Genomic DNA, 19960 nt, shown 5'->3' with positions numbered 1-19960 from the left:
CCAGGCCCAGGGAGATTTAGTGCTCTGCTCAAGGACAGGAACATCTTCAGTCATGTCTTGCAAAGCAGATGCAGTCTGTGGTGCATGACAGAGTCCTCTTTAATAGCACAGACTCCTCACAAAGGGTCCAGCAAAGACACATGAAAGTGAAGGTCTGATCTGATGCAGAAGAGCTGCCACTGGCACGGTTCTTCGGGACAGAGGAAAACCAGCATCCTGCCATTAAATCATGCAGATAAATGCCAAGCCTAGCGAGTGTCCAGCAGTGGGCTGCTGGGATTGTGCTGCAATACACGAAAGTGTTGGAGACCTCACAGTGACACAAACAGTGAGCACTGTGCTAAAGCCACATGTTTATTCAGCCAGACTAGGAAAACATTGTGAAAACTATCTGTCACTTGATCTAAGTGTTCAGGATTCATTACCACCCACCTCTTTCCATATTTAGCACAGATATTTAGGAAAAAAAAGATGTGAAGTAAGTAAAAATGTATACGATATGTCATTACTAAAAAGGAAGCAGTGCTTTTGTGTTAAGGAATCACTGCTGGATTTTGGCTATGACTAATTCAGTGATCTATTTTTTTTTCTGGGCTGATTTTCACCAATTGTCCAATTCCAACACATTGTCAGCAAATGTTTTTTTGGCTACAACCAGGTTATTGCTCTTTCAAGTGATAACATACCTGAGCTGGAAAACAAGGTCTGAATAAACCAAAGACTGAGTTCAACTGAGATCAGAACTCAGCTGGAATGAACTACCCGCTCCTCTGAATTCAGTGGATGACACCAACCAATGAGGTGACCTGCATGACATAGCCCTACTTCAAACTTAGGGGTCAGGATCTCTACAGTAGGCCAAAGAAGAACATACGTGTACTTAAGAGAAAAGGGGATGACTTTTGCATCCACATTAAGCTTGAGTCTATTTCTGTCTGGGTGCTTTTTTCAGCTTGGTGACTTCTAGATCATATAGAGAATGCTGAAAGTTTTTTCTTCTCTCTTCCACAGATCTGGATGTTCCACACAAAGGCAGGAAATACCTTTGTCCTCCCTTTGTATGCTTTCCTGTAGTTTGGTCATTCATTAACACATTCACACATACGTAACCATTCCCAAACAGCCAGTCCTTTGTGGGAATAAGCCTGCACACAGATACATGAACTAGCAGGAACATACCCTGTATAATAGCAGCCCATATCATGATTCTGCAGATTTGAGACATTCAACATTTGCAGAATCAGTGTTAGCAACATCGTATTCTGAGAGAAGAAAGGAAAAGTCAAGGTCATTCTATAGAGAGTGAACAGAAAATTGGAAAGCATTAATTTAGCTCCTTATAGGCAGCACTGCCTGCTGTTATGCCAGCTGGACAGCTGACATACCCATTAACCACTAGGAATCACACTCTGCCCACATACGATAAAACAGGAAACGTTTGCTAGTTCAGTGAGGCTGAGTAACCTGTCCTGACAAAGTCCACACTGAAGATCCTCCCATGTTCTCTGTTGGCGCTGGTGGTGCATGTTTTGAAGTGGGGGACACAGGGATTCCTTTAGGCCACTACCTTAGGACCATCACAACTTTTACACCTAAGACAAAAACCCTTTGATGAGAAGCAAAATAAATGCCATGCAAGACAAGAGTCTATCACGATACTTATCCTGCAATGCTGGAAGGGGTTGTAACCGAGCTCCAGTAACAAAGCAATTGTCCTTGCATTACCCATTGTAAATAACACATATGTTTACTTTGGTCATTGGAACAGGACGACATGCATGCTTGATGCTGAATAAAAGCCTGTCTGTGTCTTTTATACTGGAGAGTTTGTACAAGATAAGATAAATTCTTAAAAACTAGTTGTGTTTCTTAGATTCTTAAAATCTTTTACTCTGAAATGAATGAGACAGCTTGTAGGGTATGCCACCTGATTTGGTCCCACCTGAGCATTTTCAGAAATGGAAACTTGAGTTATCACTTAGCTGAGGAAAGAGAAGGAACCATTGATATATAGGTCTGAAGGTACTTAAAGCAGTAGGCAAATCTCTGCTTTGTACTGATTCTCTATGGTGTGTACCATCCTGGATCTTAATGGAGCAATACCATGCTACAGTGGAAGCTAATGTAGAAACAAGCGGTCCACTTTGTTGCAAAGGAAACAATCCATGCCAGAGACGAGACAGTTCTAGTAATTTTTTTATTTGGCAGGCTCTAATTCTGCAACTCTCCCATTTAAATTAAATACAAATCAATCACAGGATGTCATAAAAGTGTCTCAGAAAGAAACATTTGCTATTAACAGGACAGAGAGGTGACACATCAAATAGACCACAGTTATAATAAAACCAGCATTCTTTATTACCCCATGTGTATATTCCCCCTGCCCTGGCACTCCTGTCAATAAATCACCCTGTGTGACCATTGATGAAAATAACATTTGTTTTCTACTTGCACAGCCACAGAGGAAGCTCTTCCTAGTTGAGATGAGGGCACTTTCTCCCCTTCAAGAAACTTTCAGAACATTCCTTTCTGCAAATGGGAGAGGGAAGTGTCTGTCTTATGGCTTTTAGCTGAAAGTGGTTTTAGAGGAGTTTTCATCTGCATGAATTGAGACAGGCAAGCTCAGTGTTACCCACCCATGCAAGATCCACTGTATGTTATTTGCAACAGTGAAGAGCAAGCACTGTGAATTACCTGGCAGTGGTGAAATGTGCTCATACTGTGAAGCCCATCAGAAGGCAGAAAAAGTCCCTTTCTCAAATGCGTTTAGATACCTACAGATGCAAATCAGCATTAAGTGGTGACTGCCAAAGCACAGAAGGTGCTTAACTGTTCCTGTTTTCAATTTCTTCAAACAAATACTGTGATAAGCTTCAGGTGGTGACAAATGCCTGTGACCAAGCCACTTCTTGGCACTAGAACAGGCCTCTTCCTTAGATAGACTCTGCAAGTGGAACAGTGTTTATCCACATGCTCCACCATTCCATGGAAGAGGTATGAGCCTGCACCACATGCAGCCAGCTGGGTAGACAGGGTGCCACTGGAAGCACACAGGAACAACAGTCAGCAGAAATGTTATGGTGCCCGGCACCTTGAAAGAGCAAAGAAGATAAAGGCACAAAAATCGAATCATTCTTGAAGTAGTTTTCTGCTCAGAAAAGCACCTTGTCATTTTGTGGATAAATACTTTCTTCACTTTTAAAGACAAAAATGTGAGTATTTTTCCAGTTGTATAAACAACATTCACGTTAATAACAAAACTATTAAATATCCTACACACACTACTATGCTAGAGGCCAGATCTTCTGGTGAGAATTCTCTGGCCAGAATTCTATGTGATTCTATAACTTCTACCTTGCACCCCTTATCCTGAAGTGGGAAATCATCCTGGGTGCAGAATTTGATCCTCATGTCCTCACAACACCCTTGTGAGGTAGATAGGTACCATGACATCTTCTTCAGGAGGGGAAACTGAGGCAAAAAGAGGTGAACTGACTTGTGTGAGGCTGCACAGCAAGTCTGGGAGCAGAACTCATGTCATGCCCACAGACGTCTCCACTGTAACACACTGCCTTACCTCCCACCCAATTTCATCTCCAGAGCTGAATGAAAAGCATCCATATACCACTGACAAAATACACCTAGTCCAACACCAATCTTTCTGTAGACCACTTCTGCTTCAGAAATTACATAAGTGCTACAAAACACTTTTCTCACAGGACCTGAATTCCAAAGTATACAAGACAACTCCCATTGCTGTCTGCCAGCACAAGCCCTAATACCTGAGCCCCTAAATTTTTACAAGGCCTTTAATTGGAGCCTTTCTCATGCCTTGTCTCCACTCCAAAATTCCAGTTAATTAATAAGGCACATCAGGGTCTAATCCAGGAACTTTCACAATAGGTGTGAAGTCCTGTAGGCCATTTCCAGGCTGGCACTAACAAAACACTGGTTGGCATGTGAAACCACATCCTGTGGCCGAGAGAGGGAAAGGCTCCTGGCTCTGCCAGTGCCACAGTGCAAGAAACACAAAGCCAGCCTTAACTCATCATTGCCCAAGACACCAGCTGAATCATGACCAGCATGGAATTATGGTATCTCAACTCTCAATAAGGGTGTCTAAATGCAGTGAGATTTGGGAGTGAAAACAAGGCTATGGAAAATGGGTTGGATGTTGACTTGTAAGGATTCCACCACATGGTTGAGGCCTGACTAAAACATAACATAACATAACATAACATAACATAACATAACATAACATAACATAGCATAGCATTACATAACATAACATAACATAACATAACATAACCCTTCTTTCACTAGACAAGTGACAACAGGGATTTCTCTGCACAGCTGCTGACTTGTGGATATAACAGTTAATGAATTTTCAGCCCCTGCCTGAGTGCAGTGTTCAATGCTAATGATTTACAAGTACATACCAGTAATACTATAGTTCAAACCATTTGATACAACAGCCTGCCCTCTCTTTATTTAAAGTTCAATAAATTCTAAATCTTGACCTTGATTGGAGGTACAACGGATCACTTGATCATACTTATGATCCAGACACATGATCCTTAGGGTTATGTAATTAAACAGCACTTTTGGCTCCAGCACGACCGGAATAAATTTGACTTGGTTCATGCCTGAACTGATGTGTGACTCCTGGAAGGCAGCAAACACCTGACATTGGATCTGAAGTGGTGATGAGACTCTCTATAGGGCTTTGGGCAACAGGGAGTAGTATTAAGGGTCCTTTCCTTGTTTAACATGTGAATTCTTCACTGCTCACTGGTTAGTTGTGCTGTTTGCCCAGGTTGGGAATGTGTCCAGCTCAAACATAGGTCTTCCCCATGTGTTGATGGCCAGCGTGACACAGAAGACTCCAATGATGTTCATTACTATGCCAGATCTAACCTGTGAGGACAAAAGTCCAAACCAACAACAATAACCAAACACCAGCACAGCAAATTGCAGAAAGGCCTATCTGTACACAAACAAGAAAGACAGTCAAATAAATCACAGAAATAGCCATTGTACCCACTGCCCTATGTTCTTGCTTAGGTGGAAATACCACGGAACACACTGTGCAAAGCCTTTGAACATTTTGCTATATAACTAGTCTAGGAGCTTTAAGGCATGTACAAGTTCCTCTTATTAGTTAAAGAATAGCTTCTGCTCCCTTCAAGCCTCTGGTTAGAGAACTGATAAAGTTTGGGTGTTCGGCACAGAACCTGGCACTGTGTGGTCTGGCAGGCAATCAGAGGACCAGAGCCTAGGGCAACTGATTGTTACCTTCTGCTTTCAGCTCCAGTGGAAACAAGGCTTCAGCTACACTCGCCAAAGCCCCAGAAGACTGGAAAGCACTGACTGCGTTTTAACCTTTCAGTGTTTAAGAGACTTACAACTTGTCAGTTTTTAATTTCAATTGGGCTGGGCTGCATGTCTGCCAAAGCCTGTGAGAAAGGTACTGTTACTTCAGAGATGCAAATCTTTATTGCAATATTAACACTGCATAAGAAAGGGACATAGGGTCCCATAAGGGCTTCCTGGTACTTTGGAAATACTTGGCTAAGAAAATTAAACTCTCACTATATTTCAGGATAAAGGAAATGGAGAGCTTCAGATAAGAGACCAGGCAATCATCTTACCATATCCAAAACACGGATGTGGCCATAGGAAAACACTATTGCATTTGGTGGTGTTGCAACAGGTAGCATGAAGGCAAAGGAAGCACTGAGAGTACCAGGCAGCATAACATACAAAGGATGGATCTTGACAGATGCAGCCTGCAATGAAATGGAGAGAATATTACACTGGAAGTGTTCCAAAAGAAAAGCATAAAGAACATTTCCCAGACCACTGAGACACACAGGCTCATTTTTGTTTCCTGGTATTATATCACCAGAGTACTTTACAAGCATTTTATTCTGAAATCCACACGTGGTTAAAGATAACTTTTCTCTTGTTTCCTGTCCCACAATACTTAAAAACAATGCTTGATTCTTTCTTGTTGTTTGTTTTGCTCTATGGTATAATTTGGAGTTCTGGTCAAATTTATCCAACAATCTTTTCTTTGACCTCAGACCACACTTTTGCCAGGGTAACACAGGGATGGGACTATAATTACTAGGCACATGGAGTACACTCTTAGATGTTACATAAACTCTGTGGGACTCAGAACTTAAGTGCCAATTTAAGTCACTAATAGCTCAGCACCTTGATTGGGATAATTTTACTTTGATGAAATGGTGTGGAATAAAGTGGTTGTACTTTCCAAATTAAAGAACAAAGTAACCTATTTTTTCCTTTATGCTACAGATTCAATTCTGCTCAGAAAAGACAGCAAAACTTACCAGGTTTTCCTCCATATGTTTTAAAATTGTTCTGGCTTCCTATGGAAAATGACACATTTCTAACAGTCAGGCCTACTACCTTCTGTATTCTAGCATAAAACCATGAAGATGAAGGAACCATTCAAGGGATGAATACTAAGTGCTGGATTTTTTTTGGTTTGGATTTTCTGTGTGTGTGTTTTTCCAGTTCTGAGTTGATGGTTCAAATACAAAATGACCAGAAGTAACTGATGTTTGTTGATCTGTGTTAAAAAAGTGACTCTCATTTCACTTTCTCCAGGGCCAAGTGACACACCTTACAGAAGGCTTGAACTGGCTTTCTTTCCAGTGAGGGTGCCATGGGATAGGCATCCTGAATTAGCTTCTTCCTCCAAGAAGCTGGTTCTCAGGCTTCAGGCATATAGGTAGGGCAGATTGGAGAAAGTTTGCATTCCCCCTTTCTATCTACATATGATGCTGCAAACATAGCAGTGAACACCAGCTAAAATCACTAGCCATTATGGTATACTGTCAGGTGGACTGTTTCATACTGGCTTTCAGATTAACATCAGAGCAACTTTCAAGGCAATAACTACGATATTGCTTTGCCACTAGAGACTGTCAGTTTAACTCTGATATCACAGTTGATAGGATAACAGGATGGAAGTAATCTTACCATGGATGAAAAGACAGGTAGGAAGAGGGTGGCTGTGGCAACATTACTGGTGCATTCAGTGAAGACAGCTATAATAAGTGAAAGTACTGTTGCAATGGCCCACGGTGGGATAGATCCTAGTGGAGTCATTTGGTGACCCAGCCAAGCTGAGAGCCCAGAGTTCTGAAAAGAAAAAAAGGTGGGGTTTAGTGAGGCTTAGAACCCCTAGCTCATGAACAGGGAACTTGTCATGTGTAAAATTTCTACCAAATAATGCTAAGTGACTCCTGAATTATATAAATACCATCCGGGAAAGTACAATGATCTGTCACAAACACTAAAAGAAATTCCTTGCCAACTAGACATAATACTGAGTCCCACTTTCCTGATTTTTCTGGAACCCAAATACTTGCTCACACTTTGGTTACAAAATTACGGGTTTTTGCTAAACAGAAACAATTATTGCTGAGATGATTGCAAATGCTTAATGTATCACTCAGAAGTTTCCTGGCATGTTTTTCAAAGGTTTCCGAAGATGCTGATGCTGTATGAATGCTCTATCATAGGAACATAGGCAGTGATTGACTCAGCTTACAAAACCTTTGACTTGATGGCTTCTAATGCTCTGGAGCTTTAATAATGTATGTATGATGTATGTAGATGAATGTAAAGCCCTAGAGCTTTCATTTGCCCCATGGTTTAAAACTACCTAGCCGCAAAACTTAGATCTGAATATGAATTTCCCCAAAGCATGGCACTGTTGATAGCTAAGGCTTGCTTTGATTTAGATGCATCTTAGCAGTGATGAAGGAAGCAATATGGTTCACCTCAAGATTCTTTCCTGTTTTGGGAACTTAGCTGCCTTTTCTGTGAATTTATGAACATAGGATCAAACCATGGGCTTATGGAATGCAGTACAGTGCATGGCAACAGCCACTGACAAGAAGTTCAAGAAACCCTACTGTATGCAATTTTGAAAGGTATCTAACCACAATGATTTTCTTCCTGACCACTTCAGTAGTGGTTTGGTTTAAATCTGAAGATATATATCCTTTAAACAAACCTCAAATGGTTCTGAAAATCTTACAAGTGTTGTCTATACTTCTATTTTTCTAGCCAGGGCTGGGATTGGGAAGATAACAGAAATAAGAAAGGCTGCTTTTCTGGTCTGTCCAGCCAGTGAAGATCCCAAACTACCCAGCAGCCTCCAAGACGTAAGATAAATTGAAGAAATTTGGTCAGAACATATAAATTCCTGAAAAAGAGGCACAAACATTCACCTCTCCTCCCAGTTTTTGCTAATTTGGATCTGCCACCAGATCTGAACATCTCTACTGGGTTTGGCTTTGGGTGCATGCCCAGTAATACAGGACTAGATAACAAACCAGGGAAGTTCGCCTTTGAGACAGAGAAAAACAGATGTCAGGACATACTGCGCTTGCATCAGCCAAAGCAAAACCTCCTCCCAGCAGCAGCACAATGCTCCAGGGCATCTTCCTCTGAACCACATTCCAGTCTAGCAGCGGGGCTGATAAAAATGGCTTTTTTATATCTGAAGTGAGAAATGAAAAGCAGAACATGTTTTAGGAGAATGAAGACATTTTGTCTCCTTTTCTAGAAGATATTAGGGAAAGACCTAACAGGCTGCACAGGCTAAGGGTAAAACACATGAGCAGGTACTGCGCCCCAGCCCTGCCCAAGAAGTGAGGGGGGGTGAGCTACCCTGAAGAACTGCATGCAAATCCAGTATATGTTTCTGCCATGTTAGCTGGAGGTGGCTAACTGTTTCACAATGTTACAATTCCTCTTTTAAATACCTTCTTCAGTCTGTTCAGGGTCAGACATGCTTGGATTCCAGCCTATGAATTTGGGTTTATTAGCAGGAAGGATAAACAGTAGCAGGGCAATAAACACAGCAGGAGCAGAATCAGTGATATACCTAGAGAAGAAAAGAGAATATAGCTTAGAAAATAAACATCTTTCTCCTAGAAGATGGCTGCCTTCCAGCATTGCAGTCATTGCTCTTTGTCATCCTGTTTGGGGCTTGTACATTACCAAAATGGGTCATTAGTTCATGACTGAGGTCTCTCAGACCTGCCACAACACAAATGCAGTAATAAAAGAAACTAGCTACAATACACATTAATAACCAGAGTCACAGATGACAACAGCTCCTGGAAGCAGGGTTCCTTCTCCGTGGTGAAGCCAAGATTCAACAGTTGTATCTCAAAGAAAGATGTGTAAAGAAATAGCCTGAAGGATAGTCCCATCATGCATTTTATGTTCTTAACATGCCACAGACATTGTGCAAAGAAGCCATTCAAAGCACCAAATCAACTTCCCAGTGAGTTCTAAGCTATTTTTTAGAGGTGATATTACCAAATATTCAAATGACACCGCAATGGATTGGTGCTCATACAAACAAAATACTAATGTGTACATCAGTGTGACTGAGACCAGCATTACAGAATTTTCTCTTTCTTCAGGAGGTTCAGCTTGCTCCATGTCCCAGTCTCCAGACTTCATTGCAGTACAAACTGTCAAACAATAGATCCACTGGTGATCTTACACACAAGTGATAGGATCAAGCTCAGCAAACATGTGAATTCAGATAAGGGTGGAATGAATGACCCTGCACTCAAAAGGGAATGAAAGAGCAAGGGAATCTGATTCACAACCGAGAGAGTACAGGATGAAAAAAACCCTAAAAACTTACTTTTCTCCTTCTGGGAAGAGCCTGGTGGCCCAGCCTTTTACAAAGCCTGGGTGTCTGGAAAACCACAAGAGAACCAGCAAAACAAACATTAAGAGGACATTGAATTCAGCATAAGAGATGGGGCCCAATTTCTTCATTTCTGCCTTCAGCACGTTGTATGCAGCTTTTTCTTTAGCAGTTCTTTCTGTCCCACAGCCCCAGCTTTTTTTAAAGCTTTAAGAAAAAGGGAGAAGAACGTACTGTAAGTATTAACATACCAGAGGGATTTAACATGCTTGCTACTCTGAAACTGTCACTCCTGGGGACAGACATAGACTACAGCAGAGGCCAGGAACAAAGAAATTACAACAGTGTCAAAGTATTTCATGGGGACGTCCCAGCTCTCACAGAAGAATGGTGTCTATGAATGGATGTAAGTCTCTGCCCAATTTGGAGCAACCTGAGATGGAAAACTCAGTTTTGAATCAAGGGTAGCAAAACAGATATGCTGGCTCTCCTAGCATTGAAATTCACAGATGTGAAATTGAAAAATAAAAAGGCAATTCTGTCTGAACATTAAGAATGCATAAAGCTTTTCCCTTAGTGCAACTCCCATGAACACAAAAGGTTTCCAGACCTCAAAAGCTGCTGTGAAAGGGAACTGCTCTCTGCTACAAAATTAATAACTTGTCAGTGCATTTGTTTTATCCAGATTTCTCAGTAAGCTGATCTGCATTAGCTGAGGGGTTTACACAATATCATGTAGTTAAATACTCACTTGAGTCCCATGAAGGAGCACTGTAACCAAAGCCAAGCTAGTATCAACATCAGAATCATGTTTGGGAAAGCAAACCCAAACCAGGAAGCAAAATTCACAATATCATTATTGTTGGGGTATAACCTGAAAAGAAAAGAAAAAAGATTTCTGTATGAATGTCAAAACATTTAGTAACCTACTCTGCCTTTAATATGTGCTAACAGTGACAATTATACATGTAAATCTAGGACAACCATTACAAGTATTCATAGGCAAACATCCATAGCCTAACTGAAGTCAATAGGAAGGCAGCCTGGATTTCAGAGCAGAACTTAAATGATCTTCAGTTTTTCCTGTATGTTATTTTAAGGCATATAGGAGCTCATATAGGAGCTCATGTTGATATTTTAGGTCTCAGTAAGGCAAGTGCTGCTGAAAGATCTCCCACACATTCTAGGTACTTTTCACTTCCAACATGCCTGCTCATTTATCCCAAGATGGGATGTTCTTTCTTTCTCCCCATTCATTCTAATAAGAGAGCAAGAACTGTCTTTCCTGAAATTAATAGCTGCACTTCTGCTCACTTCAATCGAAGACAAAGTTGCTAGTTGGCTTAAAAGAATGAAGGCAGTGTTTTAAAAGCAGCAATTTTTGTTCTTCCCTGCATCCACCAATAATGACCAGAGGAAAAATATCAATAGCAAATTTCCAGCTGGGTATTAAAACCAACAGGTAATGTGGCAGCTGAGGCTGAAGTACTCCCAACAGAAGGAAGCAATCTTGAGAGACTGTTGTGGAGTCTGCAATATTTTCAGTGTTGATCAGGTTGCATTTAAATCAATTCCCAAACTCAGTTTAGCAAAGAGAGTATTTTGTGGATAAGTCCTTTCCTTTACAACAGTATCTGCACAGTTTCCACAGCTACAGCATGGAAGAATAATATTATAGGAGAGGCTAAACTATTTTTCCTGCTCTTCGGTGTGCTTATGAGAAGAGTTAATCATACATTCTTCCGATGCTCTTCACTGCAGTTCCTCTGCTGATATGCTGCATTTCAGTTGAAAAAGAGGAGGCAGAAGAACCAGTATCTCATGATCAACCAGCTGTCTGCCGATTACCAGCAAGTACTTCCGAGTTTCTCAGGAGACCTATAATACCAGCACATAGCTGCCTAAAAAAAGGCTGAAGCAGAAAAATGAGGCCCATCACTTCGTACACATTCCTCACCCTCAATTCATCGATTGGTTATTGCTTACAGTTTGCAACTGAAACTGTGACCTAAGACTAGTTGGTTGGTCACAGGAACAGTAAGATAGTATAAGTAAAAGAAAAAGCAAGAATGACTCACTGATTCATCTGGCCTTTCAATACCATGTTTGGTCCTGTTCCAGTGAGTGTTGCAGTCCCTCCAATGCTGGCAGCATAGCATACACAAAGTGTCATTCCCTTACATATACGCTTCCTCATTTTCTTTTCCTCAGAAGATCTGGGGTCATCAGGGACTTGTCCATTGCTTATGACTAGACACAAAGAACACAGCTTGCCTCAGGTTAAGTTAGGGAGGCAGAGAGTTCATGACAGAGTCTGCAGGCTCAGTGCTTCCAGTTTGTGTATGCCATTTATTTTAATTCAGAAAACCACAGATATGTCCCTAAATACTTTGGACTCATGTTCATGAGGAGCTGAAGAGAGAGGTTGACAGTCTGGGTCTACATGATCCAAGGATGCTGTTGTCCATATCAGTGCCACAGTCTCTCAGCAGTAATTCCCTGTTTCACAGAAAGGCTTACCACCAGCCAGATATTGTAGTCACTGGAACCATTCCAATACCACAGTAAGAACCCAACTAGCTTTAACAGCTGTGAATATGGGCAAAAAAAACCCCACCCAAAACCAAAATCTTGCCTGGCATAACTGTTAAGATCAATATGTTATGTCAGTTTACATCAGCCGTGAAATTTTGCTGCTGTGTCCATTGTTCTCTGAGGTTCAGAGTCTAATCTTGAAGTCTGACCGGACTAATGGAGCAGGACAGTGAATTTATGGCAATTACAACCAACTCAACAATAGCAAAGGGTATTTTCTGCACACATTTTTTACCCTCACTACACATTAAAATAAATTAGTCAACAAAGCCAAGCAGATCCTTCTAAGTGGACAGAAAACCATCAAATTATTACTGGTCTTAGAGCAGAAGTCTGATTTGGGGAGTCAAGAATCAACATTAAAAAGAGCATTTGCAAATACGAAAACTTACCTTTAGTACAATTGTTTGGAAGCTAGAAATAAGCAACTTTACAGAGCACTGTGACCAACTGGCATCCTTGAGGGCTTGCACATTTTACATAAACATGGTGTCTGAGCTTTGCACAATCATAGTGCATTCTCCCTTCACAAGTGAGGTAAGAAATGAAGCAACCAAAAAGCAGAGATCATGGTTGTATCTAAACTATACCTCCAAGGTCCAAAGAAATACAGCAGCTATGATTCAATCTCATAACAGAGCAGTGTCTGACACACATAAACACCCTTCTTCTACACTGTGTCTTCCATGGACATGTAAGCCAGAAAATGTGCATGGTGTGTCCCAGGCAGAAGGCTTGAAATGTGGGACACTGTATGCACTACCGACATTGCATCGTTCTTGCACACAGTCATACAGAGAATCATGGCAGATCAACTTGCTAATTCAGTGAAATCACATCTCTATGAAAATCCCCAAGACAATCCTTCCTCCTCTGAAAAAGAAAGGCACCACAGATCTGATCTTTAATGGTATTTAATAATATAGCCCTCTGTAACAGTACAGCAGAGCAGTGAAATCAGAGGGACTGAGTTTGTGTGCATGGTTCAAATTGGGTGAAAGCTACTGCAGAACCACAGCATTGAGAGAAGGACCTTGTGGAGTCAAGCATCAGGGTAAGATCACACTTTAAAATGTTCAAAAGAATAGTTTGTCTACTGTGAGTCACACCAGCTTCTCTTTTCGATGTAGCTTTTAAAGAATTCATCTTTCTTCTCCCCACCTCCACATACAATCTGGGCAATAAAGAGGTATTTATAACCCCAGAACCAAAACAGGTTGAATTTGCACAAAATTTTTCAAACATTCCTACATGGCTTAGAAGCGGAACCCCACTGATAATCACAAGATTTAGAAAGTGGGATGCTGCAGGGTTGGATGATATTTCCCACAGGATAAGCTTTTCACTTCTCTGAGCAGGCAGTTAAATCTAGGGAAACTATGGGAGGATGACCCCACATTGAAGGAAAGAACATAACAATCTGCATGTGATCTAGCATTAAGCATAACAAAATGGCAGCCACTAAAATTGGGAGCCGTTTTGTAAAACCTAAATGTCATGCATTTAGGGATTTTCAGTCAGGTTACCATCTTCTTTCCTTGGAAAAGGTACAGAGAACTCCTTCTAGGTGAGGGAGCTCTCAGCATAGCAATTTCATTAGAATCAACTCACTGCTGAGTAAGCCCTTACCATGCACTGAAGTGGGATCTGATGCATTCTTTTCTTCCAGCTCAATCACTGTATTTGTTTGCCCGGTTGCCTGTTCCATCATGGTCACATCATACTCTGTGTTGTCCATTTGATCCAGGACAGCCTGGACAATGGGAACCATCATAGCAGTGGTGGCTGTGTTACTTATCCACATGGAGAGGAAGGCAGTGACTATCATAAATCCCAGCATGAGGCTGAAAAGAGAGGAACAGGCAGAGGAGAAGGCTTTGTAGTCACTGTAATTTAGAGAGCAGAGCCCAGACAGGGGTGTGTGTAGTATCCAGTAATACAAAGCAGGGCCAGATTCCCTTCTAGGACAGCTCTGCCACCTTCACTGAAGGAATCCCAGAAAGCCATTTAGCTCCTTAGTCTGTGCATGATTAAGTCTGTCATCAGTTTGTCCCCAATGGCAAGCATCTAGAATTTAGCCAGATGCTGGTTTTGGCTAAAGGACAGATAAACTGTTCCTGCTGCCAGACTTCACCTCTGGAAACTCTGTACAAGTGCAGCTAAAAAGGTTCTTGAAGGTTCCCTTCTCTGCTGATTGTTAAACACCATCCCTAGGCCTCTGCTAAATTGACAGAGGCAAGGAAGAAGTAATGTAATACTCTTACAGTGCAGGTTTCACCCCAAGAATCAGCAGGACCCGCAGCGCAATCCTTTTGTGAAGATTCCACTGTTCAACAGAAATTGCAACAATCAGCCCTCCAACAAAGAGCATATTTGTGTCATTTAGGTACTGCAAGCACACCTGAAAGACAGAAAAGGTAGGTCAGGGCCCCCAATATTGCTTCTTGCCAGCTTCACTAGTACATTTTGCCTTCCATCCTCTCAAAGCTGTTTACTGCACCAGGCCCCATCCCAACATCGGCAGAAGGGGCAGTTGTAGCCTCAGAGCTACCTCCAGTTTCCTGAACCCTTGATCCCCTGTTTAAGTGCTGAACTGTCTAGTGCAGGGGCTCTTTGTACATCATGAACCTTCTTTTTTGGATCATCAGGAGTTAATAAAGTACAAAATGAAACACTGTTAGGGGCTCAAAGCACTCTGTAGGTACTAGAAATGCTGAGCTCCAAAACGGATTTCTCAGCACCTTTAGTAACCACACCTGCCCTTACCAGCTTCTTGGCCAGTAGTGAACCTGGTCTACAGTACCTAAGTACAGCCTCTCTCCCTTGGACAAAAGCCCTAGCACAAACAGCCAGAATAAGCTTTAGACGGGACACAGTGTACTTGCTGGCATCATGCTGTCTATCCTGTCAGAAGAAGTTCGTCCCATGCATTTTGAAATCTCCCAGAGGATATGTCAGCAATGCTCTCTTATGGGATGGGTTATGAACACACAAGCTGCTGGCACTAGTAGGATGCTCCAGCAGGATCCAGGCCCAGAAGCGGACCTTCCCCTCTACCACCTCAAGCCCCACAACCTTAACATTTTGGGCAAATGTGTATTTAGTTCAGCATCTTCCCATACAGGAGCCCTGACACTGCTCAACATGTTCAAAAACAGCATCACAGAACTGGTGCACTTTCCTATCAGACTTGTTTGCTAAATACTGATGGGGGATCAGAGCAGCAGATATCCCTGTATCAGATCCAGATTGAGCAAGTTCCTTACTGATTTAGAGCTCTGAACTCCAAGCAGAGGGAAAAATACCACAGGCATGAGGGAGGTAACAGCCAGTGGGATCACTTCAGTACACCAGTACACAGCCATGATGATGATGATATATGCACATTTGGCCTCCTGCAACATAATGGAAGACACATTTAAGCACAGAAAACTATTCTTAAAGATAAGAAACAGATTGGTAGCTCTTATAACGGGCCCAAACATTCCATTGTCTGCAGCTTAGCAAGTTATTCTCAAATAGGTAGCAGAGACATGAGGATTTAAACTTGTACTTTTAAACCTTGTTCTGAAGTCACTTGCATAAAAAGATCTTTTTTTACCACAGTGTTTGTTCTAATGCACCCACACAAAATGTAGGGTGTGAGAAAAACAAACCTTCCACAACTAGGTAAGTACACAGTTTGCAGTGTGCAATTACTTCTTGGCAGTTGAGGTAAGCAGGTTTCACATCTAGAAGGCAAGAATTTTTAATAGTGTTTGCAGATTGGGGCATTTCCATTTTGAGTTAATTATTTTTAAGTGGATGGCCAAACTTCCCAGTGTGGATGATTAGCTTGTCTGAAATCCACAAGTCTTCGAGGTGTGTCCAGTAACACACCTGAGCCCAGAAACTATATCACTGAATAATTTAAAAGTTATAACTTTTTAAAGTAACTCTTAAAGTAAAACTCTTTTACCTTTTTTTTTTTTTTGGTGACTAAGCACGATACAGATATTAAGTACTTTCCCAAATCATACTGTGCTTACCTACTAAGGGGATTCGCTAGATTAGAAATGTTGTAGCATGTCTTTTATACTGTTGAGCAGGCATTTCTGTAACCCAGCCTTCCTTGGTTTGTACTTTCAAATTTGTTAGGAGAAGCAAGCATTCATTAGCCAACAGTAAACAGTGTTTTAAAGCTTAAGTCAGTGTTCTGTAGTTCAGAATTTGCTCATATTTAGAGTATGTGTTTATAGGATTTTATTCTAATACAACAAATGAGACTTTATTGCAAAAATAAATGGTGTTACAGTGACATTTAAAAATTGCTGTAAGGTGATATTTATAAATAGGGGTGTGTTTTCCTTCATTTTGTTGAGAAGCTTAAGAGCCAGAAAACAGCCTTTGTAAGTTATTTGACCTTTTTTTTTTTTCTTCAGGTTTCCAGGAGATTAATTACAGCACAAGTTTTGAAAAAGATATTTCTTCTGAGACTAAAAGATATCAGACGGATCCTCTTTAAGTCTCTTCCCTTACTAAATATGATGTGAGCTCATGATACAATTTATGCTGTGCCACAGTAACTAAGTGCTAGAACTGACTGTGGTTAATCTGTTGCCAGTATGAAAGACAGATAAACAACCCTAAGTGAGTAAAATTCACAATACAGAAGAAACACTGATTTTGTAGAGTGGAGAGTAAATAATTTATGTGAAGTTCAAAAATACAACCATGTTTATAAATTAACTCCAACAGCCTCAGCCAATCCAAACAATCAAAGATCTGGAATTAAATATATATCTGTATCTATACCTGTATCTACCTGTGATTTATGGGAACAGTCACAGAATGTTTCTTTGGTGTCTCTGTACAGTTGACAAGAAACACAGTGACCTGCCTTCTCACTGAGAGCTGGAAAAGCAGTCATGATGCAAGTGTTACTCTCCCATTGTGAAATTCTGTAATTTCCCAGATTAGACTGATGACACAATATTCCTACAAATACTGGAAAACTGAAGACATACTTACTTTTTTAGGGAAATTATCTTTCCTAGAACTGATCAAAGTAGTGCCTAACTGTTGGGAATTCCTCTTTCTATAAAGCACCAGCATTCAACTGAAAGGCAGGGCTGACATTACTTAGACAGGTAAACCAGAATGGGTGGCAATTTTGTTCATAAATGTGCATGACATTTTCCTGTACTTGAAAATACACTGAGCAATACGGGGCACTCAGAAGAAAGACTGGTTTTAGCATTAGAATAGCCTCTAAAGCTCTAGTAGGCTAAAAGACTGTAAACTGAGCTTTCACATTTTGCCAGGAAGACTACTAGACATTGAAGACCAAACTCTTCACTGGGTTATTCCCATTTTATGCTGGTATAGCTCCACTGAAAGCAAGAGAGTTGTGCCATCACCATCCCTGGAGTAAGATGGATGTGAATTGGAGGATATTGCATTTGAAAACCTGTTGCGATCGCTGCATAACGGACAATGCACGGCTTCCGACTGCACCACCGGTGGAGAATGCCGCTCAGCAACACTCCTTAAAGTACCTCAGAGCCCCAGCAGCGGAGCGAGCTGGAGAACACAGAAGTCCCGTCATTCAGTCCACTGCCATCATCGTTACTAGGTAATGCAAGACACAGTTCTAAACGTGCGGGCCAGTTAAGCACCTATTTATCTTTGGCCCCCAAAGAATTGCATCTAATTCGCAAGATGGGTTGGGTCTGTGGGAGCCCCAGGTCCTGGCAGCGGCACAGCCCCCAGGATGAACAGAGATCGACCGGCACGGAGCTCCTTCTGCAAGTCCGGCTGCCTAGCACCAGCGCCTGAAGGCCATCGGGGAGCGAAACCCGCAACACGCGTGCCTGGGATCGGGGACGGGGCGGCTGGCCGAAACGCCTCAGGGACGGGGCGGCAGGCAGGATCTGCTTCAGTTCCACTGCGGGGGAGTGGAACCGCCTTGACGGGGGTCGGGCGCTGCCCGCTCGGGTGGCAAAGGAGATGCTGCGGCGAGGGCGGCCCGGGTGGCCGGCGCTGCCCAGGGTGCCCGCGGCACGGCCCCGCGCGAGGCGGGCAAGCGGGCCGGGTGCCCAGCGAGGCTGGAGAGGGCCCTGTGCGGCCGGCGGGGACCGGGGCTCTGGGGCAGCAGGGCCCAGACCGGGGGCGAGGCGGGGGGGGCGGGCTGCTGTCGGGCAGCAGAGGCCGGACCCGGGCGGGGGCAGAGGGGTGGGCTCCCGTGGGGTAGCAGGGGCCGGACCCGGGGCGGGGGGGGGCTCTGTTCCCCGCGTGGGCCCCGCGGGCACTTACCGGCGTCGGCACGGCGACCGGCAGCGGCAGCAGCAGCAGCGGCGTGAGGAAGAGGATGGCGAAGGACCGGTACCTCAGCAGGGGCCGCAAGCACGTCGGGGCCATCTTCTGCGGGGATACACGGTCAGGGCGCGAGCAGGAGCCGCGCCCGCCGCTGCCGCCTTAAGTACGGGGCGGCGGGGCCGCGGCGGGAGGGACATGGCGGGGGGCGACACGACCCGCCCGCGCCCTTGACGGGACACCGGGCCCGCCCGCGCCCGGGGGGAGGCCGGCCGCTCCCGCCCTGGCGGGACACCGGGCTCGCTCCCGCCCTGGCGGGGGGCCGGGCGGCCGGGTAGCGGTGCAGGCACGGATCACCGGGAGCGGGCGAGCCGCAGCAGAGCGGCGGCCTGCCGCCAGCCCGGCGCCCCTGCCCCGCCGTGCGACGTCCCTCCGTCCCCACGGGCGGCCGGCGGCAGCCCAGGAGGACGCCGTGTCCGCAAGCCCCTTCTCCGACGCCCGGGAGATCGCCTCAGCCTGACCCGGACCAAGTCAGGACCCGCCGGCCCCTCCGTCATGCGGGCGCCGGGACGTAACGTGGGGCATTTCCCCGCTCCTTACGTCCACCTCTGTGCTCACGCTTCTGCAGACCTTCTGTGAACAAGGAAAGCTGCTTGACGGCTGCGTATCGAGCCATCGCACCAGTTGTGAGAATGTTTTAAGAAAAATCTCCCCACCGATAGTGCCTACAGAAAGTTGCCGGCAAGCACAGATTCTCATAATGTATATTGTATGCAGTGACCAGAGTGCTGACACACGGCTTCTCTCGGGTGCTGGACCTTCAGGACGTGCTGATGATGCCAAGGGAGGATCATCTCTCACTCATTCACACGGTGGTGAGGAAGGACTGAGTTCCTTTAGGGAAATGGAGAGTTAAAACCACAGTGCGGGTCTCCCCGAAACAAAGGTCTGTGCAGGCATGCATGGCTGTCTTTCACTGCCTGTTATTTTGAGGGATTGTGTGTCTGCGATCTGGGTTAAAAATAACCCAGAAAGGTTAACTTGAAAGGTTTTTTTTAATGCCCTTCATGTCAGTGATTTGGTCTACAGTGTAGCCACAGAATCAGAATCAGAAGTGATGGCACTACTGAAAGGGTGGCAATGACTATCAAGATGGCAGAAAGGAGCAACTGGAGGGACTGGAAACTAGACCAAAGACAAATAATTTGTTGATATTTTAGGTTCTGCTTCTGGGATGTCAACAGCCACCTGAAACTGAAGGCAGCATAAATCATACCTTGATACTTTGATCCTACAGTCTCTTAATACAGTCTTACCAAGCAGTTACTCACAGAAATAATGAATTTCAGATTTCACAGC

At 43.6% G+C, this 19960-nt stretch overlaps 1 protein-coding gene across 3 annotated transcripts; it reads right to left on the bottom strand.

Moving 5' to 3' along the window:
• Window positions 1–3392: 3392 nt before the first annotated feature.
• Window positions 3393–18706, bottom strand: SLC13A5 (solute carrier family 13 member 5). Of its 3 annotated transcripts, none has more exons than XM_075033375.1 (12): window positions 18602–18706; window positions 15574–15702; window positions 14572–14708; window positions 13919–14151; window positions 11791–11944; window positions 10464–10586; window positions 9707–9919; window positions 8808–8929; window positions 8424–8542; window positions 7012–7173; window positions 5652–5789; window positions 3393–4917 (listed from the first exon to the last, which is right to left on the bottom strand). In XM_075033375.1, exons 1-12 carry the CDS (start codon window positions 18704–18706, stop codon window positions 4789–4791), a joined length of 1764 nt encoding a protein of 587 aa, XP_074889476.1. In that variant the 3' UTR covers window positions 3393–4788. The 3 variants fall into 3 exon arrangements, with proteins under 3 accessions (XP_074889476.1, XP_074889475.1, XP_074889477.1); XM_075033374.1 differs by having other exon boundaries at window positions 11791–11962; window positions 13937–14151; XM_075033376.1 differs by having other exon boundaries at window positions 8424–8553; window positions 8858–8929; window positions 11791–11962; window positions 13937–14151.
• Between the last annotated feature and the right edge of the window lie 1254 nt (window positions 18707–19960).

Source organism: Buteo buteo, chromosome 7, assembly GCF_964188355.1.
Source record: "Buteo buteo chromosome 7, bButBut1.hap1.1, whole genome shotgun sequence".
Lineage (NCBI taxonomy): Eukaryota > Metazoa > Chordata > Aves > Accipitriformes > Accipitridae > Buteo > Buteo buteo.
This window is presented reverse-complemented; position numbering and strand designations above follow the sequence as displayed.

Excerpts from the sequence above, each read along its gene's own strand:
- SLC13A5 (XM_075033375.1), bottom strand. The coding sequence starts at position 18,706 with ATGGCCCCGACGTGCTTGCGGCCCCTGCTGAGGTACCGGTCCTTCGCC. Across the intron at positions 14,709-15,573 it reads GAGTTCAGAGCTCTAAATCA|GTGTGCTTGCAGTACCTAAA; the intron begins GTAAGGAACTTG and ends TCTGTCTTTCAG. Across the intron at positions 11,945-13,918 it reads TGGTAAGGGCTTACTCAGCA|TCCCTGATGACCCCAGATCT; the intron begins GTGAGTTGATTC and ends GCAATGGACAAG.